At 35.8% G+C, this 20,716-nt stretch overlaps 1 protein-coding gene across 6 annotated transcripts in view; it reads right to left on the bottom strand.

Annotated features, from left to right (window-relative positions):
• Positions 1-20,716, bottom strand: part of FAM135A (family with sequence similarity 135 member A) — an 87,418-nt gene that overhangs the window by 23,158 nt on the left and 43,544 nt on the right. For 3 of the 6 annotated variants that reach the window (XM_061358557.1, XM_061358558.1, XM_061358561.1), the window contains exons 5-15: positions 20,210-20,349; positions 20,023-20,093; positions 19,529-19,702; positions 16,969-17,095; positions 16,448-16,601; positions 13,913-13,990; positions 11,980-12,029; positions 10,165-10,320; positions 4,042-4,115; positions 3,591-3,745; positions 1,049-3,326 (exon numbers count right to left, since the gene is read on the bottom strand). In XM_061358557.1, the coding sequence (XP_061214541.1) occupies positions 1,049-3,326; positions 3,591-3,745; positions 4,042-4,115; positions 10,165-10,320; positions 11,980-12,029; positions 13,913-13,990; positions 16,448-16,601; positions 16,969-17,095; positions 19,529-19,702; positions 20,023-20,093; positions 20,210-20,349 (3,457 nt within the window). Of the gene's footprint in view, positions 1-1,048; positions 3,327-3,590; positions 3,746-4,041; positions 4,116-10,164; positions 10,321-11,979; positions 12,030-13,912; positions 13,991-16,447; positions 16,602-16,968; positions 17,096-19,528; positions 19,703-20,022; positions 20,094-20,209; positions 20,350-20,716 lie in introns of those variants that run through there. The other 3 variants (XM_061358559.1, XM_061358560.1, XM_061358562.1) reach the window with 3 other exon arrangements.

The raw sequence follows: 20,716 nt of genomic DNA on the forward strand, positions 1-20,716 counted from the left end.
AGCAGGGAGTATCAGCAAGAAGAGGTGAAACCTGGGATCCCTGATGTTCCTCTAAATTTGGCTTTTCTGGTATCCAAACTGCAGTGTAATTTAGAGCACTATGGGCTCTGAGGTGTTACATTTTGTGTTAAGATTTAAAAATAAGTCCCTTACCTTGGCTTGCATTGCACATTTGCTTCACTTCACTAGGTAGATGGAAAACTAGTTACAGACTGGTTTGGGTTTTATGCTTTTAAACTCAAAGTGTATTTTCCTATGCTTGCTATTTTCATAGAATCATCACAGAGTCACAGAATGGTCTGGGTTGGAAGGGGCCTTAAGGATCATTCAGTTCCAACTCCCCTGCCATGAGCAGGGACACCTTCCAGTATACCAGGTTGCTCCAAGCCCCGTCCAACCTGGCCTTGAACATTGCCAGGGATGGGGCAGTCACAGCTTCTCTGGGCAACCTGTGCCAGTGTCTCATCACCCTCACAGTGAAGAATTTTTTCCTAATGTCTAATCTGAATCTACCCTATTTCAGTTTAAAGCCATTCCCTACACGTCCTTGTAAAAAGCCCCTCTCTAGATTTTTTGTAGCACTCCTTTAGGTTCTGAAAGGCTGCTCTGAAGTCTCCCCAAAGCCGCTTTTTCTTCTGCAGGCCAAACAAGCCCAGCTCTACCTGTCTTCATAGAAGAGGTGCTCCAGTCCTCTTTGTAACAGCTTCCATTTCATAAAACACCATCTTTATGGCTCAGTAGCTATTACAACATCACTTTTGATTTATATGATTTTTTTTTTAAAAGCAATGTATCAGTGAAATGAAAAAAAAAATAATTGTGATTTGGTTCAAGTTTGTCAAACCACATGAAATGACAAGATAATGTTAGAAGGAATTCAGTGCTAACACACTTTCTATCTGAACATCTAAAATGTGGTATTACTGAGCATGCAGAATCTACAAGCACAGTCCTGGGGAAACTCTAAGAACCTAACAACTCTTCCTCTTTTTATGCCATATTAACATAATTTCCAAAAGCAAAAAACTGGTTTAAAACAGTCACTTACGCTAACATTTGAGGTTTTGGGGAGCTTTCATACCAGGATACTGCTGAAGCTGAGCTGTAGGATGTGCTGCATGGCTGTTGTGTAATTGCATCAGATTTATTCCTTGAGGAACAGATAACATTGCAAGGAGAGTCTCTCAGAGAAGAAGGAAAAGAGAGACAACCAGGAGTACAGACAGGAGGCATGCTCATTCCGTCTCGCAGAGGCCCGCTATCAATCCTTTCAGACCTCAGGCCTCTCTCTTCTGCTGAGCCATGACCCTGGTCAGCACTGGAAGCTCCATCTAATACACTGTAGTCTGTTTCTTCATAATACCCGTTTTCAATCATTTCCTGATCATCCTCTTCTTCTTCATCTTGTTGGGAAGAGCAAATTATTTGTTTTTCATATGTTTCCTTTTGAGGGCTAACAGGATTGCTGCTGTCCACAGGCCAAATATCTGAAATATCTGTGCTGCTTCGAGACCCAAAATAGTTTTCAACAAGCCCTTGCTTTACCATGTCAGTACTACTGGTTGGAGAAGGATTATCTGTATGAGCTATTGACAGCTCTTCAGCAGTCTCCTTTAGTTCTAAAGGCTCATTATGCTTTCCTTCACTTTTTTTTTCAACCTCCTTCACTGCATTTACGGATGAAGAACCTGAAACAGATGGCTCACCCATACAAGTAATTTCCAAATGCGATTTAACTGTTTCTTCTTTAATGTTAAGATGCCTTTCAATGTCCTGAGAGTCCTTGCAGGTTGTGCCAAGGTCTGCCTGTGGGCTGTAACTTTTCACATGAGAAGATGTATCTTCATCTGAAACAACCAAGTGCAAAAGTTCTGCTGTTCCTGAGAGTGGGGAATGTATAGATAGAGTTTTGTTATCCAAAGGCCCTGAAAATACAACACACTGTTGCTGCAAACTGGTGTTTGATTTTGGCAAGTCAGTGGCTCCAAGATCTAATACCATTTTACTGTCGCTTAACTGGAGCTCAGGTACAATAGATATCTTTGAATTTTCATCAGGTGACAGCTCATCATCATCTGAAGGCAGAGAATTTATGGATGTGAGGGATGACTGTATTTCACTTACAGCGCTGGTACTCTCAGTGCAATGGCTTTCTATTGTGCTTTTTATAGCACAGTCTGGTTTTAGTAAAAGCTGAGGAAATGCTCTCTCACCATTGTATGCACTTTGCCCTTGAACGTTTTCAAAAACCTGATCAGGGTTGGGGTGGGTTGCAAAAGAACTTGGTTCACTTTCTACACCTGAATCTGAAAACCTAGAAGAGGCATATGTCACACTGACTTCTAGCAATTTAGTCATGTCTCCACTTGCAGAAAGTTGACTTTCTTTTGTAGAAAGGGCAGGCTGATTACTTTTACTTTTTGTCAAGATGTCACTGGTATGTTGGAAGTTTCTTTCATGGACATCTTCCTTTTCAAGCACTGGTTCCTGTTCTCCCAAATTCATTTTATTTCCAGATTCTGAACACTGAATATTGTGTGTCTGCAAATTCTCTCCTTGCACTCCATCTTGTGGAAACTCTGCCCATGATCCAATGTGGACAGTTACTTTCCCCCCTTCATAGGGATTCTTATTACTTGGTTTAACCTCAATTGTCCTGACTCCTGAGGAAGCTGGTTGCCCTCCAAGACAACCTTCAAGTGCACCTATGGGTTGTAGAGCACTATCTGTTTGTACAGTTCCAGAGCCCAGCTGGGAGATACTAAGTCTGTCAAAACCAGCCACATTTTCACAGTGCACAGGGCTACCTGGACCTGGTTGGACACCTTCACTCTTGGCTGTCTTTTCCTCAGTTCCAGATGGCAAAAATGGAAGCTCTCCTTGACTTATTTGTCTGGTGCATGTCTTTGTATCACAAGGAAGTCCACCTAATGTAGGGTCCAGCCCTTCGTTAGCATTGTATGAAGGCCTGCCTTCTGAGCTTCTAGAGGCATCTTCCAGTGCTGCACTTTTCAAACATTTGTAGCCTACTAAGACCACAGAGTCCTTAGAGTTCTGTTTCACAACTTTTCTTGTGTTTTCAGGTTTCATTGTTTTCATGAGCTTAGTAACCTTAACTTTGGATTTACTGGCATCTTCATTTTTCCCTTTCAAAGTTTTTGTTAGCATCTTTTCACTTTCTGAATACCAAATGTTGGAGGCACCTCTTATTTTCAGCTCCGGGCTAGTAAAACCAGCTACAAAACCTTCTTCAGCTTCAAATTTATCCAGTTTATTGGACTCTGACCTTGGAAGACTCTGAACTACCAACCAGGGCACATCCAGATCTTTCACCACATAAAAGGAAGAGGGGAAAAGGAAAAAAAAAGAAAAGAAAAAGGACTGTTTATAACAAGATTATGCAGGTAACTGAAGCTATAAGACACTAGTCATTACAGAACTCTACACATCCTCAAAACTCAAACTAAAGAAAATTTTCCCAGCAAATAAAAAGCTTTAAAGCCAACAAGAAATGCAAAGAAAAATACTCAGGTTTTACATATATTTTTTTTCATTTTTTCAAAAAGAAACACACTGTGAGGTATGTTTACCTTCAGTAATTGAATCTAAATACCGATCTTCAAATATTATAGGCAAGGAGTTCATATCTCCATCTAGTTCACTGCATTCAATAGGGAGGGGTGGAAGAGAACTGCAGAAGGAAGTGTTTTTGATAGCTGCACACATCTGTAGATGACTCTGAGCACTGAAAAAAAGGAATTAGTTCTATATGAAAAAAATAGAACTATTTGGTTTTACATTAAGAGAAATTAGCAGTAGTTTCATTCACTTTAGAGAAAGCTTTTCTAGTAATTAATTATCTGATAGCTATAATAGTTCTTTAAAAGCTTCTTATATAATTTTCATTAAAGATTTAAAATCTCAATTTAGAATGCAAGTTTCTCTTGAAATTGTTATGTAAGAATTTTTGCAAGACAGTACTTCTACACAACAGAAGCTACAGAATAATGCTACATGCTGTGCACTTTAAAGGCTACTCACTGTAGTTCTTGATAAGCAAGGGCAGCTTGCCTAGGATGCTCAAGACAAAAGAATGCTTCTGCAAATCTGCGCACCTGTAAGATCCAAATAAAGTCAGAGTTTGTTTTATGTTACACACAATTTCTGAAACCCCAGCAGCATTCCCACACGTTATTAACATGTACATATTGTATAGACAGTTACTTTTCAAAAAACGTTCAGCCTGAGGGGGAGGGAAGAGGATGCCGCAGACAAGACTAGTGACTGAGATGTGTATTTTGTGCACTGGGACTGAGGGGAACTGTATTAGATTCAGCTGCCTACTGACAGCTTGACTACCAAGAAATCAATTATCCAAATCGGGATCATCTGAAACAATAACACACAAATATATTAGAAGAAATGTTTATAAGAAGGAAAAGACTGATGTACACTTCTGAACGTGTTTGAGGATTACCTTTAGAAGTAGAAACCCATTAGGTATCCTGCAGTCTCAAATACAGAGGTAGGTGTTTCAAACTTCTCACAGTAAAATACTGTGCAAAAAAAATCTTCTGTTTCTAAAGATTTCACATGCACATTTTAAAGACAGTAACAAAATGTATGCTACTTACAAGGACTGTAGTCAAGACTTAATTGTATGCCTGAAATCAATAAACCATACAATACTGAAATGGTATTTTGTAACATAGGGGAATGTATTTTTTTTATCATCAAATAGTGTGAATTATACAGCAATTTACTACAAGTAAAAACATAATGAAAGTATTGAAAATGCAGCATCTAGAAACCCCCAAATTAGTTTTGCAAGATGAGATTTCTCACATACCTGATGTTACATAAAAAAAATTAATTCAATCTAGATGCATTTTTAGAATTTTTATTTTTGCAACTGCCCAATTACATGCATTTAAAAAAAAAAAGAATGTGCTGTACAGTGGCTGCTCGCAAGTGCTTGTGCAGTAACTTTGGCATAAACATCCATTTGTTTGTATTATTAAATCAAAATTTCTATCCCACTTGGATACCATATACGTAGCTAATTTACTTAATTTACCAACCACTTACTGGCCCCCTACTCCTTTATTTCTTCAATATACTCTTGGTCTTCCTCTTAAGTTACCTATTTCCCAAACAGATAATGAGTTTGCAGTGTACCTGGCAGACTCAGTTCAGCTCCCCCAGCTCTTTCACTTCACTCAGAGCTGCGGCCAGCATCCACATCCACCCTGAGCACTGATGGCACTAGAAAAATCCTGTGTTTTACCTGCCAAACAGCAGTCCTTCAGGACCACATTAACTTTTGTTCACAGATAAACACTTGCAGTGGAGTTAGTTTTCCCTCCTGATACACTGCCCAGTATACACTTAAAGGGTACTGTTTGGATTGGATGAAGATTTATGTTCTGTAGCTTCTACTTTTTCCTACTTTTTAACTTGGTAGAAGAAAAACCCAGAAAAAAAAAATGCTCCACAGTGTGTAAGAAAAAAACCCAAGCCCAAATCACAAACATTAATTCTCCAATCTCTAACCTGCAACAGAAATTGAAAGCCCTGTCCCAACCTCCCAGAATTCAATTTACTGTATTATATGAAACTAATCTCAGTCATAACATCATCTCTGAATAGTCACGGGAAGTATTTTGAAGTAAAAAGAAAAAACTAAATATGATACTTTCTTGTAAATGCAACTTCCACTCAGCAGTGAGCAGACACAAAGATTTCCTTCAGAAATCACAATGGCGTTCATGCATAGAGATATGGGGTCAGAACTGGTGCTCCCACGCATTCCTCTACATTTTCCCAGCTGGCTTTCCTGAACAGACATGTATCTTCCAAATACGTTATTTTGTCAGAGCTAATCCCCAATCTTTCCCCCAGGAAGAGAGGACTGTTGCACAATAGACTTTAAGAAAATTTTACAGGTTAAAATCTAGATTTGAGAACAACTGATCATGGAGAGCGGACTGGTTATCATTCTAAACTAAGCAATTTTAAAATGAATTAAAGATCATAATCAATCAGGTAACAGGAAATAAAGCAGTAACAGGAATATTGCCCAATTAGTAGGTGTATCTGGCTCAAGTCCAGAGAAGAGCATAAAGCTGTTTCCCAGGATTCAAGCCAGGTAGTTTTGACTTTAGATGCAAGCAATCACTTTACCACAGAAAGCAAATGGAGTTATATGGACACTGGATCTTTAGAATTCTGCTACTCTCTCAAAGAGAAAAAGGAAGATGCTTTTTTTTTTTGTTTGCAATAAATCCTGTTCATAATTGCTTAAGTAATTCCAGTGTTTTTGAAGAAAATCTGATTACCAGCTCCAGACAGCTCTTAGTACAATAGCAATGGTATAAAACTAGCCAAAACCAAACTCTGAAAGCCCCATAAATCAGTATTAAGGAGACAAAAAACCACCAAACCAACAGTAGTTTATTACATTTAATCAGTGCTTAACTAATGGAAGGACCAAGGCATTTGCTAGCACAATGTTAAACAGGCTCTGCAGAAACAGAATGACTACCAGCTGGTGACACTGACTGAGGCACTACCAATTTGGGTTGACTCCACAGTGACTCTGCAGGAGGAAATTGTATCCACTATCCTAGTCCCTACAGACTTACCCAAATTATGTTTTTTATGGTGCTTCCAGTGTAAATAAGAGAAAAATTTGTACAGAAAACCTGCCATGGAATATATTGAGTCCCTGCACATTTATGTGTAAAGGTCTGAGATCTTATTTCTCAGTTCTCCTATCTTATGACTAATCCAACTGAAAGAAATCATTTTGGAAGATCATGTTCAGACCTACCAGAAGATGTCACTATAGAACAAAGAGGTGAACTAGTGTTCAAACTGTAATATAAAAAACATACTCTAAGTATTTTTTTCCCAATAAAACACAGCTGTAAAACCTTGTTGGTGTGATAATATAGTCGACAGATATTCAAGGATACCTGAAATGTTATTGTTTTTTTAATGTAGTGCTCAACATTCACAGTATTTGAAAAGTTTATTTAAATATTAAGTAAACAAGTAAAAATTAGTGATTAAAATAATAATTTTAAATACTTAAAAATGTTATTTCATTATAACTCTATTTTCTAACAACACTTCAGCAGACTTGATTTATAAGCATCCATACAAAGAGGGTGAAAGCAATTTACCAAACAGAGATGACAGACATTTCTAGAGGTACTTTAACACAAATATCTAAACCAGTCAGATTAATGACTTTCTAAAAGGGTTCATTTATCTTAGATTAATACTAAACTTCCCTGGAGATACGTTTACAGTGGAGAGTGTAGTCTGGAAATATTGCAAGATGAAAAGGCAAAATAAAAAGAGACATCCATCCAGTGGTAAACACATCAGAGTATTAGTTTCCAAAATAAAAATGATTATTTATAACAGTTTTGTATAGTACCAAACTCGTATTCTACAAAGGACAGATACTTTCTCAAGGGGAGAATTAGTAGGTCACCTCTCAAATCTCAACTGCATTCAGTAACCAGAAAGCATGCATCATTTGATATGTGCAGATAATGCCTCTGGTGAAACATGATCATTGTAGGTTTCCCAAAAGAAGTTCGTACGAACCCTTGGAATATAAATTCTCAAGAGACTATTAATACAAATTACAATTATGCTAAGCACTGCAAAACAGAATCCACAATCAACAACTGAGCATACTCTTAGAAGAGGCTCAAATTTACCATCTCTTTTTAACTTCAAGGTTTACTAAGTTTATGGACTGCTGGCTCCTGCTCTACTGCCATGTGGCAAATCCAGTGGAGCTATGGCTTACTATATGAATTTTAATTACATATATTTGCAAAGTATTCACACAAGCTCTTCACATCTTGGAGAACAGAAAACAAGTGTCACATTTGTCAAACAATTTTACAAATTGTTTGTAAAATTAAGTACCATCACATTGCTGGCTCTAAGTTAGCTCAGGTAAAATTCCCTTCCCAATGCCATCTTATTCAGTTCTTAAAGAGTCAGCCTGTTTGCTCTTTGCTATCAGTCCCTAAATAAAAAGGTAATTGTAAGATTACCCATGTCCTGCATCTCCTTTTCACTCTCTGATGTTTGGGTAGATAATGAAGTATCCAGTAACTGCAGAACTCAGTAAGAAATAGCAATCAGGCACTTCTTTGAAAAAGTAAACAAGCTTTTCAGGTATAAGAGAGATCACCCCTGAGGCTCAGCTTAGGAAAGTTTATTTATGCATAGTGACAGATAACAAAAGAAGTGGGCATAACAGAAACTTGAAAGAGAAAAAAATGGAGGCAAGAAATTGGAATTCTACCTTTATTTATTTATTTATTTATTTAAGAAGGGGGAAGGGAACCCTTATTCAACTTTTGTGCAAACTGAAAAGCATCACTGAAATACTTTGAATATCTGCACTATCCCAATTCACATAGCATAATCAACTATTTTGATTTATACTCCCTAAAATATATAAAAATAAAAAATTAAAAAATAAAACCAACTGTAGTAAAATTCAATAAATAAGGTATTTTAGAGCTAGAGAGAATTAATTCCGTCACAGATTTTGAAAGGACCCACATTTAAGAAGCTAAATACCTAATCATTAGCTATACCTTTAAAAAAAACACCAACACTGGAGCAGTAGAAATAAAAATATTAATACTTCTTTTGGTTTTACTAAATAAATACTTGAGCAAACACTAAAGTGCCAGCAGTTGAATGCAAGTGCAGGCTAAGTGAAACAGAATTCTTGTTTCATACAGCTTCCAACAGTTAAGTGAAAAGGTTCCAGAATTCACATGAAAAGCGAAGAAAGGTGAGCTTCACAGATAGCCAGTACAGTGATTATACCTTCTTCCGGTTAGCACATCTAACAAATAAGCCTTGTGCTCTTCCTGAGATTCCATTTATTCTCCAAAATACGACATTTCCACAACCATGATTCCCTAATTAAACAATGTGATTTATCAGGTCTGTACATAAGACCACAGTCAAAGTATCCTTCATACGTTTCCCTCCAGAACTAGAAGAGAAACAGTTTTGATACAAGTGACAGAAATGCTGACGAGACAAATCAAATCTCTGAAAGCTAAGGCCTTAAGATAGACTTTGTTCTGGATTGAGACTATTATGAAGCACTGATAATGTCTATTTTTATTAACCAGACCTTATAAAAAGCTCTCTGTAAAAGGTTGTACAAGAGCCACCTTCAGATAATCTTGTAAAGTCACCTATTCTATAACGTGATACAAAGGCACAGGTTGTGAAGTCAGACAGTAACAATACCAGACCAGCCAAAGATCAAGCTGTACGTCTGATGAGTAGGGGTGGTGGGTGTCATTGTTCATCTCTTTTTGTTTTAATGAATCATACTCTTTGAAAACTTTAGAATGTCAGGTTTCTTCAAATCCTTGCCCACAAAAGAATGGACAGAAAACACATTCACTGGAAAGTAAGAGTAACACTTTAGCTCATATCTGAAAATATTTCACTACTGGAAAAAGCATTGCTGTGTTTTTCATGTAAAAAGCCCACAGCAGCTGTATACACATATACACAGATCAACTGTGTGTGTAGGTACATACTATATGCATGTTTTTATACACATATACAAATACTTACATGCCAGATAGTTTCTAATACATATCTTTTTTAAAATTCCCACTTGAGAGACTTTTCAGAGCTTATGAACATCATAAATTCTTAATTCAGAAGGAAAGTACGCTTTGTTTTATGATGGAAGCAGGTAGCCTAAATACAGCAGGGAAATCAAACGTAGGGTGGGAGCCACGCAAGGCATACCTCCTACAGAAAAATACATCATTCTGCACAAATACATCTTACTCCACAGACTGCAATTTGCCTTCTGAATTGCATTTTGTACTCAAAAGATGAATGAATTAGTTGGTTTGTAAACATAAATAATGTATTTTATGAACTGTATTTCAAGAATAAGCTCTAACAACATGATACACAAGCAACATACACAATACGACAGCTCCCTTTATGATTCCAACTAACTTTCCCAAATAAAACTAGAAACATTAGAATCTGGAGTCTCATTTTGATATACATTTCCACAACAATGGGTCACAGTAAGAGTATGAGTGTCTCAGAGGTCTTAAAGACAGAGTCAATACTTACTCTTAAAGTGTGATGCTCTTGTGCTAGTAATACTGTGACCTCCTCTTGTAAGGTAATGACCTCCAGAAATTGCCCCCAGAGAGCCATCAGAAGTGAGCAAAGCTGAGCAAGATTCATATTTATAAGTTCTGCCAGTTCATCAGGATTTTCCATTTTCTAAAGTCAGGAAAAAATATTTACATCACTAACAGATGAGACCATAATCTACTGACAAGAATCATAAAAAGGTTACTTTATCTCAGTGAGAATTTCAATTTAAAAAGTAACTTCCAAATGAGAACTGCTTTGCCCAAGTATCAGAATTGAATTAACCTATGATACAACACTAGTAGATTATTTTAAGTTGTGTTAAGTATTATCCAGTTGTCTTTTAGAATTAGGACTCTTGACCTTAAATTAATGCACAATTCAATTTACGGCCACAATAACTGAGTTACAACAGTTGCGTTTTCTAACATGCAGTATGCCTGAAAGGAAAAGGAATCAGGAAACAGAAAATCTATACTCACTGTGTTAGTACAACTTTGATACAATAGTAAAAATTCAACAGACACATCTCCAATAGTCCCAACTCCCAATAACATTTATATGGTGCTATGTATCTACATACACTTTAAGCATACTCAGTGTTATAGTACAGGCTTCCTAGAAACAGATCACACCAAGACAAACTCGGTGTGAAACACTGAAACAAGGTTTTCTTTATTAACAACGCAGTGTAATACTTTGCTATGGTCTCACAGCAGTCAATCGTAGCCTGCCAGGTGTACGTTCCCTGCGATTTTACAAAAAAACACCAGTTTTCAGAAACATACTGCTGGCATATAAGGCACTGAGGCAAAGGGTTTAAAAAGTAAAGACAGCAAAGACTGAACACCTGGCAATATTACCAGCAAGTAGAAAAAGGACTGCAAACATTGAAATACCAACTTAGCAGATGACAGAGGAAGTAACAGGAATTTTTGATGAGAACTGCACAAAAGAAGAGAATGGAGAAAAGGGAAACAATATGAACATACTTCAGCAAGCTAAGGGAGTAACAGAAGAATGTACATGTAAAAAAACCTGATATATAAAGCAAGATTATTAGCTGGCCATAGAGCTAACTGCTGGCTTTGCATACACTAATGATACCCTTTAAGTTATACTAGTACTTCAGTAATGAAAATTAAGCATAATGTTCAACAGCCAGGCAGATGGCCCACTAGCCAGCAAAGCAGGGAAAATCTTTCAAAAAAGTTTTAAAATCTGTGGTTTAAACTTTGCTGTGACAAGGAAATTAGCTATTCACTGGGCCTAGTTCTGACTAAGGAGAGAGCTGGGGAGATTCTCCATTGGGATTGGAAACAGACAGTTTTTCCTTGCAAATGGAGGAAAACAGAACAAGACAGCATCAGGACAAGTCTTTCCAGGTGAGGGGATCACTTGAAGAATCTGCTTTTGTACAACTTACTATTACTGCTTGATTTTCTAACATTGTTATTTAATGCCATCAAAACCAAAGAATTCAAATTCTAAATGTAGAAAATTCAAAATGTTATTTTAATACAAGTAATCTACCTTTCTATAAGCTTCAGTTTCATGATATACAAAGGCTACCATGGCTACTACTGACATACCAAGCCACCAGATCAATAGCCAAGTTTCAGAGTCAGTTGAGCCATTTCTCTTTGAATGAGAAAAGACTGAAGTAAGTGTTGGCAAAAACCATTTAGAATGTAATCACTGAAACAAAGAGTTTACTTCCAAGTAGCACATGAAATGAGCATACTCTATAGTTATTTCACTTAGTTAATACATGAAAAACCCCTGTACCTTTACTTCTTCACACAATTCTGTAAGACGAACTTCTACATCTATGTTTTCTGGAAAGATGAGAAGACATATCCGTGAAACATGTATTTTCCAATTTGCAGAATAAAACCAATTATCCCACAAAATAATTTTAAAACAAGAAAATGAACCCATCAAATAAAGCTTGAAGCTGCAATAAATGCCACAGTCTACTTTAAATCAAGTAAATAATAAATTCCTATTGAAATAATTTCTTAGCAATTTCTGAGACTGAGGATAGAATTGATTAAAAAAAAAGGGTTGCAATTGAGTATTACTCATGATCCCTTGTCAAGAACACCAAGTTTTCCTTCAAAATTATACCTGAAAATACTGTTATTTAGATGATACAGTTTGCAGATTATGCATTGACAGAGTTCAGCTATTCAGCAGCAATGTCACTGTTCACAACCAAGGTAATGCAATTCCTCATCTACTTCTGATTTTCCAGAGATACCTTATGCCAAAACCATTTTTCCACAGGTGTATTATTTACCTGATTTGATAGCTACATTAATATTAATACAATTCTTTAATTGTTTGAGGAATCATGTTTTAGTCAAATAATACTGTTCATTAATTGACCTTTCTCTCAACAACTCAATGTTAAGAACAAATCAGTCTTCCATGATATGGCAGCTTAAACTCAATCTGAACCTCGAATGACTTCTATATAAAGAAAACCTTTCTTCATTCATGTAAGATGTTTTTTCTTGTTAGTCATCCCTAGTCTACTTAAGGGAATCTAATTAATCAAAAAATTTAGTCCTATGTTTTGATTTTCTTCTACATGAAGGGAACACTTTATAAGCCCTAAAATTGTCTGAAACAACTATTTATATTTAAATTCATTTCTGAAGGACAGTATTAAGGAAAAAAACCCTACAATATTTCTTGAAAACATACATAACAAAACATGCCTTGAAACCCACAACAATAAATCTAGGATACAGGTAATAAACATGGGCTTACAGAAAGGCAACAGGGTGATTACTTGTCTTCCAATGATACCACCTAGATTTGGTAAGTATATGTTGATTTTCAACTAATTGCATCCATTACACTTAATTTGTTTGGCATTAAGTTTAAATCTAATTCACACAACTCAAAGTTCTGAGAAAATATGCAAACTGCAGAATATATATATATATTAAAAAAAAATAGAGGCAATACAAGACAAAAGGAAATTAATCATAACATTCTACAGCAATAATGTTTACACAGCAAATATCTGATGCAATATTGCTGGTTCTGCTACAAGCCAGTTTTAACTTTTTTTAAAAACAAAACCAAAATACAGTTATAAGTGATTAAGCTGGTGACTTAATATGAGACTGTATTGCCATTTTGTTCTTTTCCCATCACAAACTCCCTTGTGCTTAAGAACACCACTGTCATCTTTTGTCCAGGCTGACACTGACACTCTCCAAAGGGGAAATTGGCAATATAGATACAGACAAATTCATGTCAAACTTTGAAAATGTTTTGTGCAATGTTTGGAAGAATCAAGCCTTAAGATACCAGAGGCAACCTGAAAGATTTCTCAGGAAGAAAAGGTGTTAGTCTTTAATAACCTAAAAAATTTGCATGTGATAAATTATGTAAAACTTTAATAATTAGCTATTTTATTTAAGTGGTAACAACTGACTGACCTCTTTAATCATTTTTGTTTAGGACAACACTAAATAAAAAACTAGCAATAATTTCTCATTTTTATTATCTATATTCAGCCTAGAAATAAGCAGCTCAATTCTGCAGATTTCATCAGAGTTCAAGATATGTTCACTCTGGCCAAATAGTGAAATAGTGCTCCTGTTTAGAAAATAATGTAATATTTTATATTACGAGTAAGAATATAGTATTTTATGGTATTAATAAAAGCTGAGGGGTTATATCACCTGCTTTGAAAACATACCTAGGTAGGCGTCTCTCTGGGTTCGTGGATATTTTCTTCTGAGAAGGCGTTCATAAAGGACCTGCATGCTGGCCTTGGCTAGTTATAGGGATTGCACACACATGGCTAGTTACTACACTCCTTTTTTTCATCTGAGATTTATTATTTGCCTTAAAGTTAGTAAAAAAGCTTATTGCTAGCCTAGCAATTAGTGCAGTTAGATCAGTACATGAAAGCATGTAGTTTCTAGATTAGAACACTTGTGATATACATTGAGCTAGCATATTTTGTTGCCTGAAACCAATAATACTTAAATGCTCAATTACGCTTATGGAGTCCCACAGTTGTCTGCACATGCTTCTGCAAAATCACTGTGTTGTGTTAAAATTATATAACAGAGCAACAGCAAAGCAAATAGAAGAAACAAAATTAAAGAGGTAATAATTTAATTTAAAACAAAGAGTGATTATTCTGGGATTTAAGCAGGACTTGAAACTTTTTTTCTGCAATGCGCATTTAAACTTCAGACATAGATCTCCGCTATAAAACAGTTCATCTACTTTAAAAATAAAGAATAAATGCAAATGACAACTGTGTACGTTGGAAAGTCCAAAGAGCTTCAGTTTCTTTGCAGGCATTACAGAAACATAGCTTTTACATTTTAATGCTGATGAAGTTTAGAAAAATTAGCATGAATGGTAGGCATGAGTTATTTTTCATGAGCAAAAGTAGCTTAACTTTTACATTATTAGTCCTTTTTGTTCTATCAATTGTCCCAATCAATGTATATAAAAATTAACAGAAATAAATGAAACAGATTTACAAATAAGAAAACAAAGTAGTTCTAGCAGAGATTTAAAAAGAAATAAAAACTCCACAAGAAACAAACCATCAGCAAAATATGTACAATGAATGTTAAATGTCAGTAGTAATTTTCTCCTCATGTATTTATTTTAAGCATTGCTGTTCCAGCTTACATTTCTAAAGGTAAGCTAAATGACCCACAGAAATGACAGAAGGTCTGACTCAAGTTCACGGAAGCGTACAAAAATATTTTCAGTGACTTCAATGAGGTTTGAAAGATACAATCCAACTATGAAACTCAATGGCTGGCTTTTTTCTGTTACAGGTATATTTTGCAGGAACATTTTAGAGGAATTGAAAGTCCTATCTGAAACACCGAAGTATGAAGATTTAGTGCATGCCTAGCCTTACAACAACAGTGCCACTAGACTCTATTTGGGAAAAAGCACATTTTATCCTTAAAAGGAAGACTAAGAGTTGAGTCATTCCTTTAATAGGGTGCTCCCCTCCATATCAAGATTAAGATAACTGACACAGAAATACTTTTTGCATTGTAACTGTAGCAGTATTTCTGCTTCTGTAAAGAGAAAGCCTCAGCTTTTGGTATTTTTCTATGCTCAAATTTGTAATGCACTCCCTCCCTCTTTTTTTTTTTTTGTAATAGCTTTGTGTTTTGTAATATACAAGTGAAACATTTTTTTGTTCGAATCACCAACTGATCTCATCACATTTTTAAAATAGCTTTCATATCTCAATTTCCAACATTATTGCTTCATAATGTTTAGTTTTGACATTGGTAAAATTAACCAATACCAAAAAAAACTTCCACACCCCTATTCAATAAATGCTGCCTGAAATCAATGTAAAGTCCAAAAGACCTATTTTTCAGATTTAAATAGAACTTTACATGATTAAAAATATGTAAGCTTGATGAGGAGAAAGTCTAAATCATCCTTTATAATGCTAATTATTTTTCTTTTTGATTTCCACTCCTCTCTTATTTCACAAGTTGAGGCTAAGCTCTCTAATATACCTGCATTCTACAGAAATGTAATGTACATTTCTATATATTTAATGTAGCAATTTTACAGTTACTTCTAAGAAATGTAGTTACCGGAAGTCTTATTTGCCACAGAACTTAAGCTTCTTTCTATGAGACTGCCCTGTAAGAGTTTAATTTTAACTTTATTGAAGAAACAGCTTCTCTGAAACTGTATTTTAACTACTCAGTTTTATGGAAACAGTTCTTGTCTATTCAAATATTTTCATAATTCTTAGGTAACTAAGGCTGCCTAAAAGTTACACTAAAAACTGAGCCAGCAGCAATTTTTTCTTGGAGGTCTTTTTAAGGTAAGTTTCCATTATAATATTCTTCTCAAATCAAAGCTTACAGAGCTCCAATTTTTATACAAATATGCAATGTTTCCGTATAAAAAACCAAACAAATACAGCATGCTACTCAGATTAAAAATTTCTTTCTCACCACTAACCACAGTGATTTAAAATAACAGAGTAAATCGAGACCAACAAGAAAATATTTGCATGAAATCAGGCTGCTGTCTCCTCATTTTATTAGTAATGTTGACAGTACTTGCTTCTTTTTTTAAAAAAAAGTTATTAATTCCAGCTCAGCTCAAGCAAAAAGATTTTAGATCTACAAGATGTACGAAATCAATGCCAGTTTACGCTAAAAGAGTGTTATTTTTAATAAACATTGACAGAAAGTGATGCATTTTATTACATTCTACATACCCAGTTCAATGCGGTGAGAAGAGGGGAGCTCCTTTGTTATCATAACAAAATAGCTATGTAATCCTTTGAAAGCAAGCAGCAAACTGGCACAAAGCGTGTAGTGGAAATTATAAGCATGGCTGAGAAAAGACTCTGAAACAACAAAACTGCAACCCTAAAAAAAGGAGATAGATAAGGCTTATATTAATTTTGTATAATACATAAAGTGTTAACAGAATGACTAAAGAGACAGATAAGCAAATTGCTTCTTTTCACAAACCTCATCTGTATTTTTATGATTTTCAATGGACTGCAATATATTAAAGAATAGGTTAAACACTTAATATGGTAAGCTTTCATCTGCGTGTTTCTGAAGCATGTAACATTGGCTTTTGGAACAATTTTTGTCATTTCCCGTATCAAAGGGCAAACCAGAGTAACTCCAAGAGAGTTCATTCTTTATCAAGTAATATTTCTGCAGAATAGAAAACTCACACTGCCCAACAACATAAAAAGAAAATCTTAAACTGATCCACTCTTACATCTGCTGATAACTGTTTTGTGTAGTTATTGCCAAAGACCACACTTTCAAGAGAAGGAATCACAGAGTCCCTGTTTTGTGCTGGTGCATTCCTGTTCAACCACGTATTCTTCACTGGGCGAGGAAAACTGCAAAAAAGCACAAATGAACCAATAATTTCAACATACTGTATGCCACAAAACTATCATACTTAAACACGTTCTTGACTTTTCTTGAAAGGTAGGATAAACAAGGACCCTCAGTATGATCCTGGAAGCTCCTAGCATGGTTGGCTGCCCTTTTAAAAGTCCTTAGGATGGCCCAGATACCTCAGTTAAGTTTCTGGTGCTTGCGCTAAGGGAGCAACACTTTTGAAACAGTTTTCTTCAAAGCAAGTCTCCAGCTAGTTGGAGAAATGTAAGAAATTATTACCCTCAACTGTTCTGTTGCCATCTCTCACCATGAAGGTCAGCAGACTTTGTGTCAGGAGACTTTGTGCCAGTTCTTCCTCATCATTTCCAATGCAAACTTCATCTAATTGAAACGATAAAATTGAAGCAGTAGCAAGCAGCTGGAAAGCTTTCACACAAACTACCGCTGCTGTTTTCCTACAGGATACCTGACCTTTGCCTACTGAGGAGAAGAGCCCATCCTGAGCCCTGGGAGAACAGAGCTTCCTGCAACAAAGCCACCTTGCAAGAACAAAGAACTAGGAAAAATGAGTGAAAGATGAATGAACACAGAAAAGTGCAGACTTTTAGATAATGGGCAGAAAGAGATAAGCAATGACAGCTTAATAAAAAGAGCAGATTGTACAGGACTCCAAGGCTGTAACCAAACGGAATTATCTCCTCTTTTTCAAGGAAAGCGTAATACTGGTTGTTCCCAAGACAAGGTGAACGTGGATGCTACCCTGAAAAAGAAAATACTCAAAAAATGAACCCCTATAAAAGGAAGGGGTGCCAATAATGTGTGACCCAAACAGAAGAGTAAACTGTCACCTCAGGAAAGCCCAAAGGATGAAAGGGAGTGAAGTCTGCTATGTTCAGGTTCTTCAGAAAGAACTGCTCCAGAAAAGTGAGCTGGATATGGGGTAGCCCAGCTGAAATAAAACACTAAATTTGAAGGTTTCTTCCTTTCCCCCTCCAGACAGATTTTAAGGACAACTCAGATCCTCAAAATAATTCTGTGGCCAGCAGTAACATTGTGCTCTAAAGATAACAGAAGTATCATGGAAGTTGCTGTTTTGTTCCATTATCTCCTTACACAAGTCGCATCAAGTTCTGGTTTAAAATTAAATCGCATAATTGTATCATAACTTGAAAAGCCAGAAACAGAGGAGAAAAATGTATGAAAATGCTTTGATTTTCATTAGGAGGGACAAATACATTTCTGACTGAGAATCAGCAATGAAACCTGGTTTTTGCTTTCTAACAATGAAGTAAAGTTTGACTCTGCAGCTATGGGACAAATACAAGTGAAATGTCTGAATGTGACTTGTGGTACAGTGTGAAAATTTTTACTTTACACACACACTGCTACTTTAAGTGCATTATTTTATTAGATGGGCATCTTCAGCAACAATACTAGCTTCAGATAATTCCCACCTCCTCATTAACTGTTCCTCTCCCAGATAATGGAACACCATCCCTTCAGATGTGCCGGTTCAGTTTTTATATAACTGTTCCTAAAACCCATTACCACAACGATCCAACTTGGAGGGGAAAAATAGTCAAAAAAGAAAAAAATCCAGTTGCATCCCCCAAACTACCACAGGCCAGCTGTCTAACACACATAAAGACACAGCTTTCCATGATGCGAAGACAGGGACAAGCAGCAGGAATACTTTAAGCGAAGAGTTTGGACATTTACGGCACAAACAGAATTTGAATAGGAAGGAACTTGAGGGGAGTAACATGTAGTATTTGAAGGCTGTGAAAGAAGACAAAGATAGATATGATAAAGAAAAAGCTGTTCCAAGAACACTTCCTATATGTGGCTGACTGCACGGCCCTTTTTCACACTCACTTTTGAGACAGAGAAGTGAAGTAAATAGAGATTGCAAAGGGTGACAAAAGTCAATGAAATAAACAGGCTTCAGTAAAAATTAGGTAAAAGCTTTTTTTTTAGGAAACAGTAAATGCAGCATTTGCCAACATAGTTGCCATTACAATAATAACTGAAAACTGTGAAGACAGCTAACAGAAACCACCCTATTTGTATTAAATGGCACCTATTGCAGTTACTAACTAGAGAGAGCAACAGATCTTCCTGCTTAAGAAAATGTTAAATATTTATACCTACAAATATATATGTAAAAATACATATACTTATACATTCCTCCTCTTCCCTGGTCTTCGGTATCTCTCTCCTGCACTATATACTCTAATTTCTAACAAAAGCAAACTCAAAATTTGTTCCATGAAAACAAGAAGTTTCTCATCTGTCTGGGCCCTGAGCTCCAAAATCATCATTAAGAAAACTGTATTTGCTATGAATTTAACTCCTTAAGTACTCTAATTTTGTAACGTTTCTATTTGGACATTCAATAATTTATCTGCATTTTATTAATAACAGATTACCTTATCAATGGCTGATGCAGGGCAACCAAAGAAGCATGAACTATAACCGATATGACAGAAAGGTGGAAGTAATCAAACATAACATTGATGTAATGATGAAGGCCCCGGTGTAAGTTAAAGTGCAACTTTAAAGTTCGGCTACTAATTGGCTGTAGTGTGCTCAGGTCATCTGGTCTAAAGAGAAATTCAAACAGAACAACATACAATCAGAACGATCATATTTAAAGAGCAAGTCCTTAACATCTGATGCAGACAGCAATTCAGCACACGTCTATACTTTGGGATGCAATGATATCACCCCCAGGAAAAGCAAATTAAAATAAAAAATTAGAAAGAGACACACCAGTTATGAAATCTTAACAGACTTCAGCGCTGGGTTTCTTTTTTACCCTGATATATGTCTAATATGAACATACTATATCTACATGATTTAATCAGTTTAACAAGTTAACATATATTGCGGATTTAATGAAATCTTCTATATTTAAACTTACGAATAGTCTGTATCTGTGAAGTGCAGATCTAATGTTAGTAGAAAATTCATCTCATTAAGAGACTCCTCAATCTAAAAAGAAATTGTAGAAGCATGAAATGTTTTCAGATGCCTTATTTATACAAGTCCAAACTGTACATAACAAAGACTTAATGAGCTGAGTATAGTAAAGCTGAACAGCAGATTACCTTCCTCTCATCTAACAGCATTTTTACTTTGAAAATCATCACATCATTCACAGAAACTTCCTCATTTTTGTAAAGAATCTGAAATGTTTTACTGCAAACTATATTGTCATGGACTGAAGCAGGAAAGGCAAGACCTGTGCCTGAAAAGAAGAGAGACAAGTATTAATATAATTGGCCTAGAATCTGGAAACCCAGAGAGGCTAATGAGTTGAAATATCATTCCTACGAGTTTCATGACTACTGTTTAACACCACCAATATCAGCAGTTTCCATCTTAGTCAGCTACTGCTGGAGTTTGAAGGAGTGCATTTTGTTTCAAACAAACACTGTATTGATATTTTTAACATAATTTGACTTTAATGTAAGTTCTGAAGAATTTCATCTTTACTCCAAGTTGGAGTAAAACATTCTAGGCACCAAAAATTGTAATAAAAATCTTGAAATCTGTCTTGTTTCATCCAGTATTCATGTTGATTTTGAAAAGTTTAACCTCGCTGAGAACTCTTA

This window comes from Neopsephotus bourkii, unplaced genomic scaffold (assembly GCF_033783945.1).
Source record: "Neopsephotus bourkii isolate Nb327-2 ecotype Australia unplaced genomic scaffold, CSIRO-AGI_Nbou_v1 NB_947, whole genome shotgun sequence".
NCBI classification, from domain to species: Eukaryota; Metazoa; Chordata; class Aves; order Psittaciformes; family Psittacidae; genus Neopsephotus; species Neopsephotus bourkii.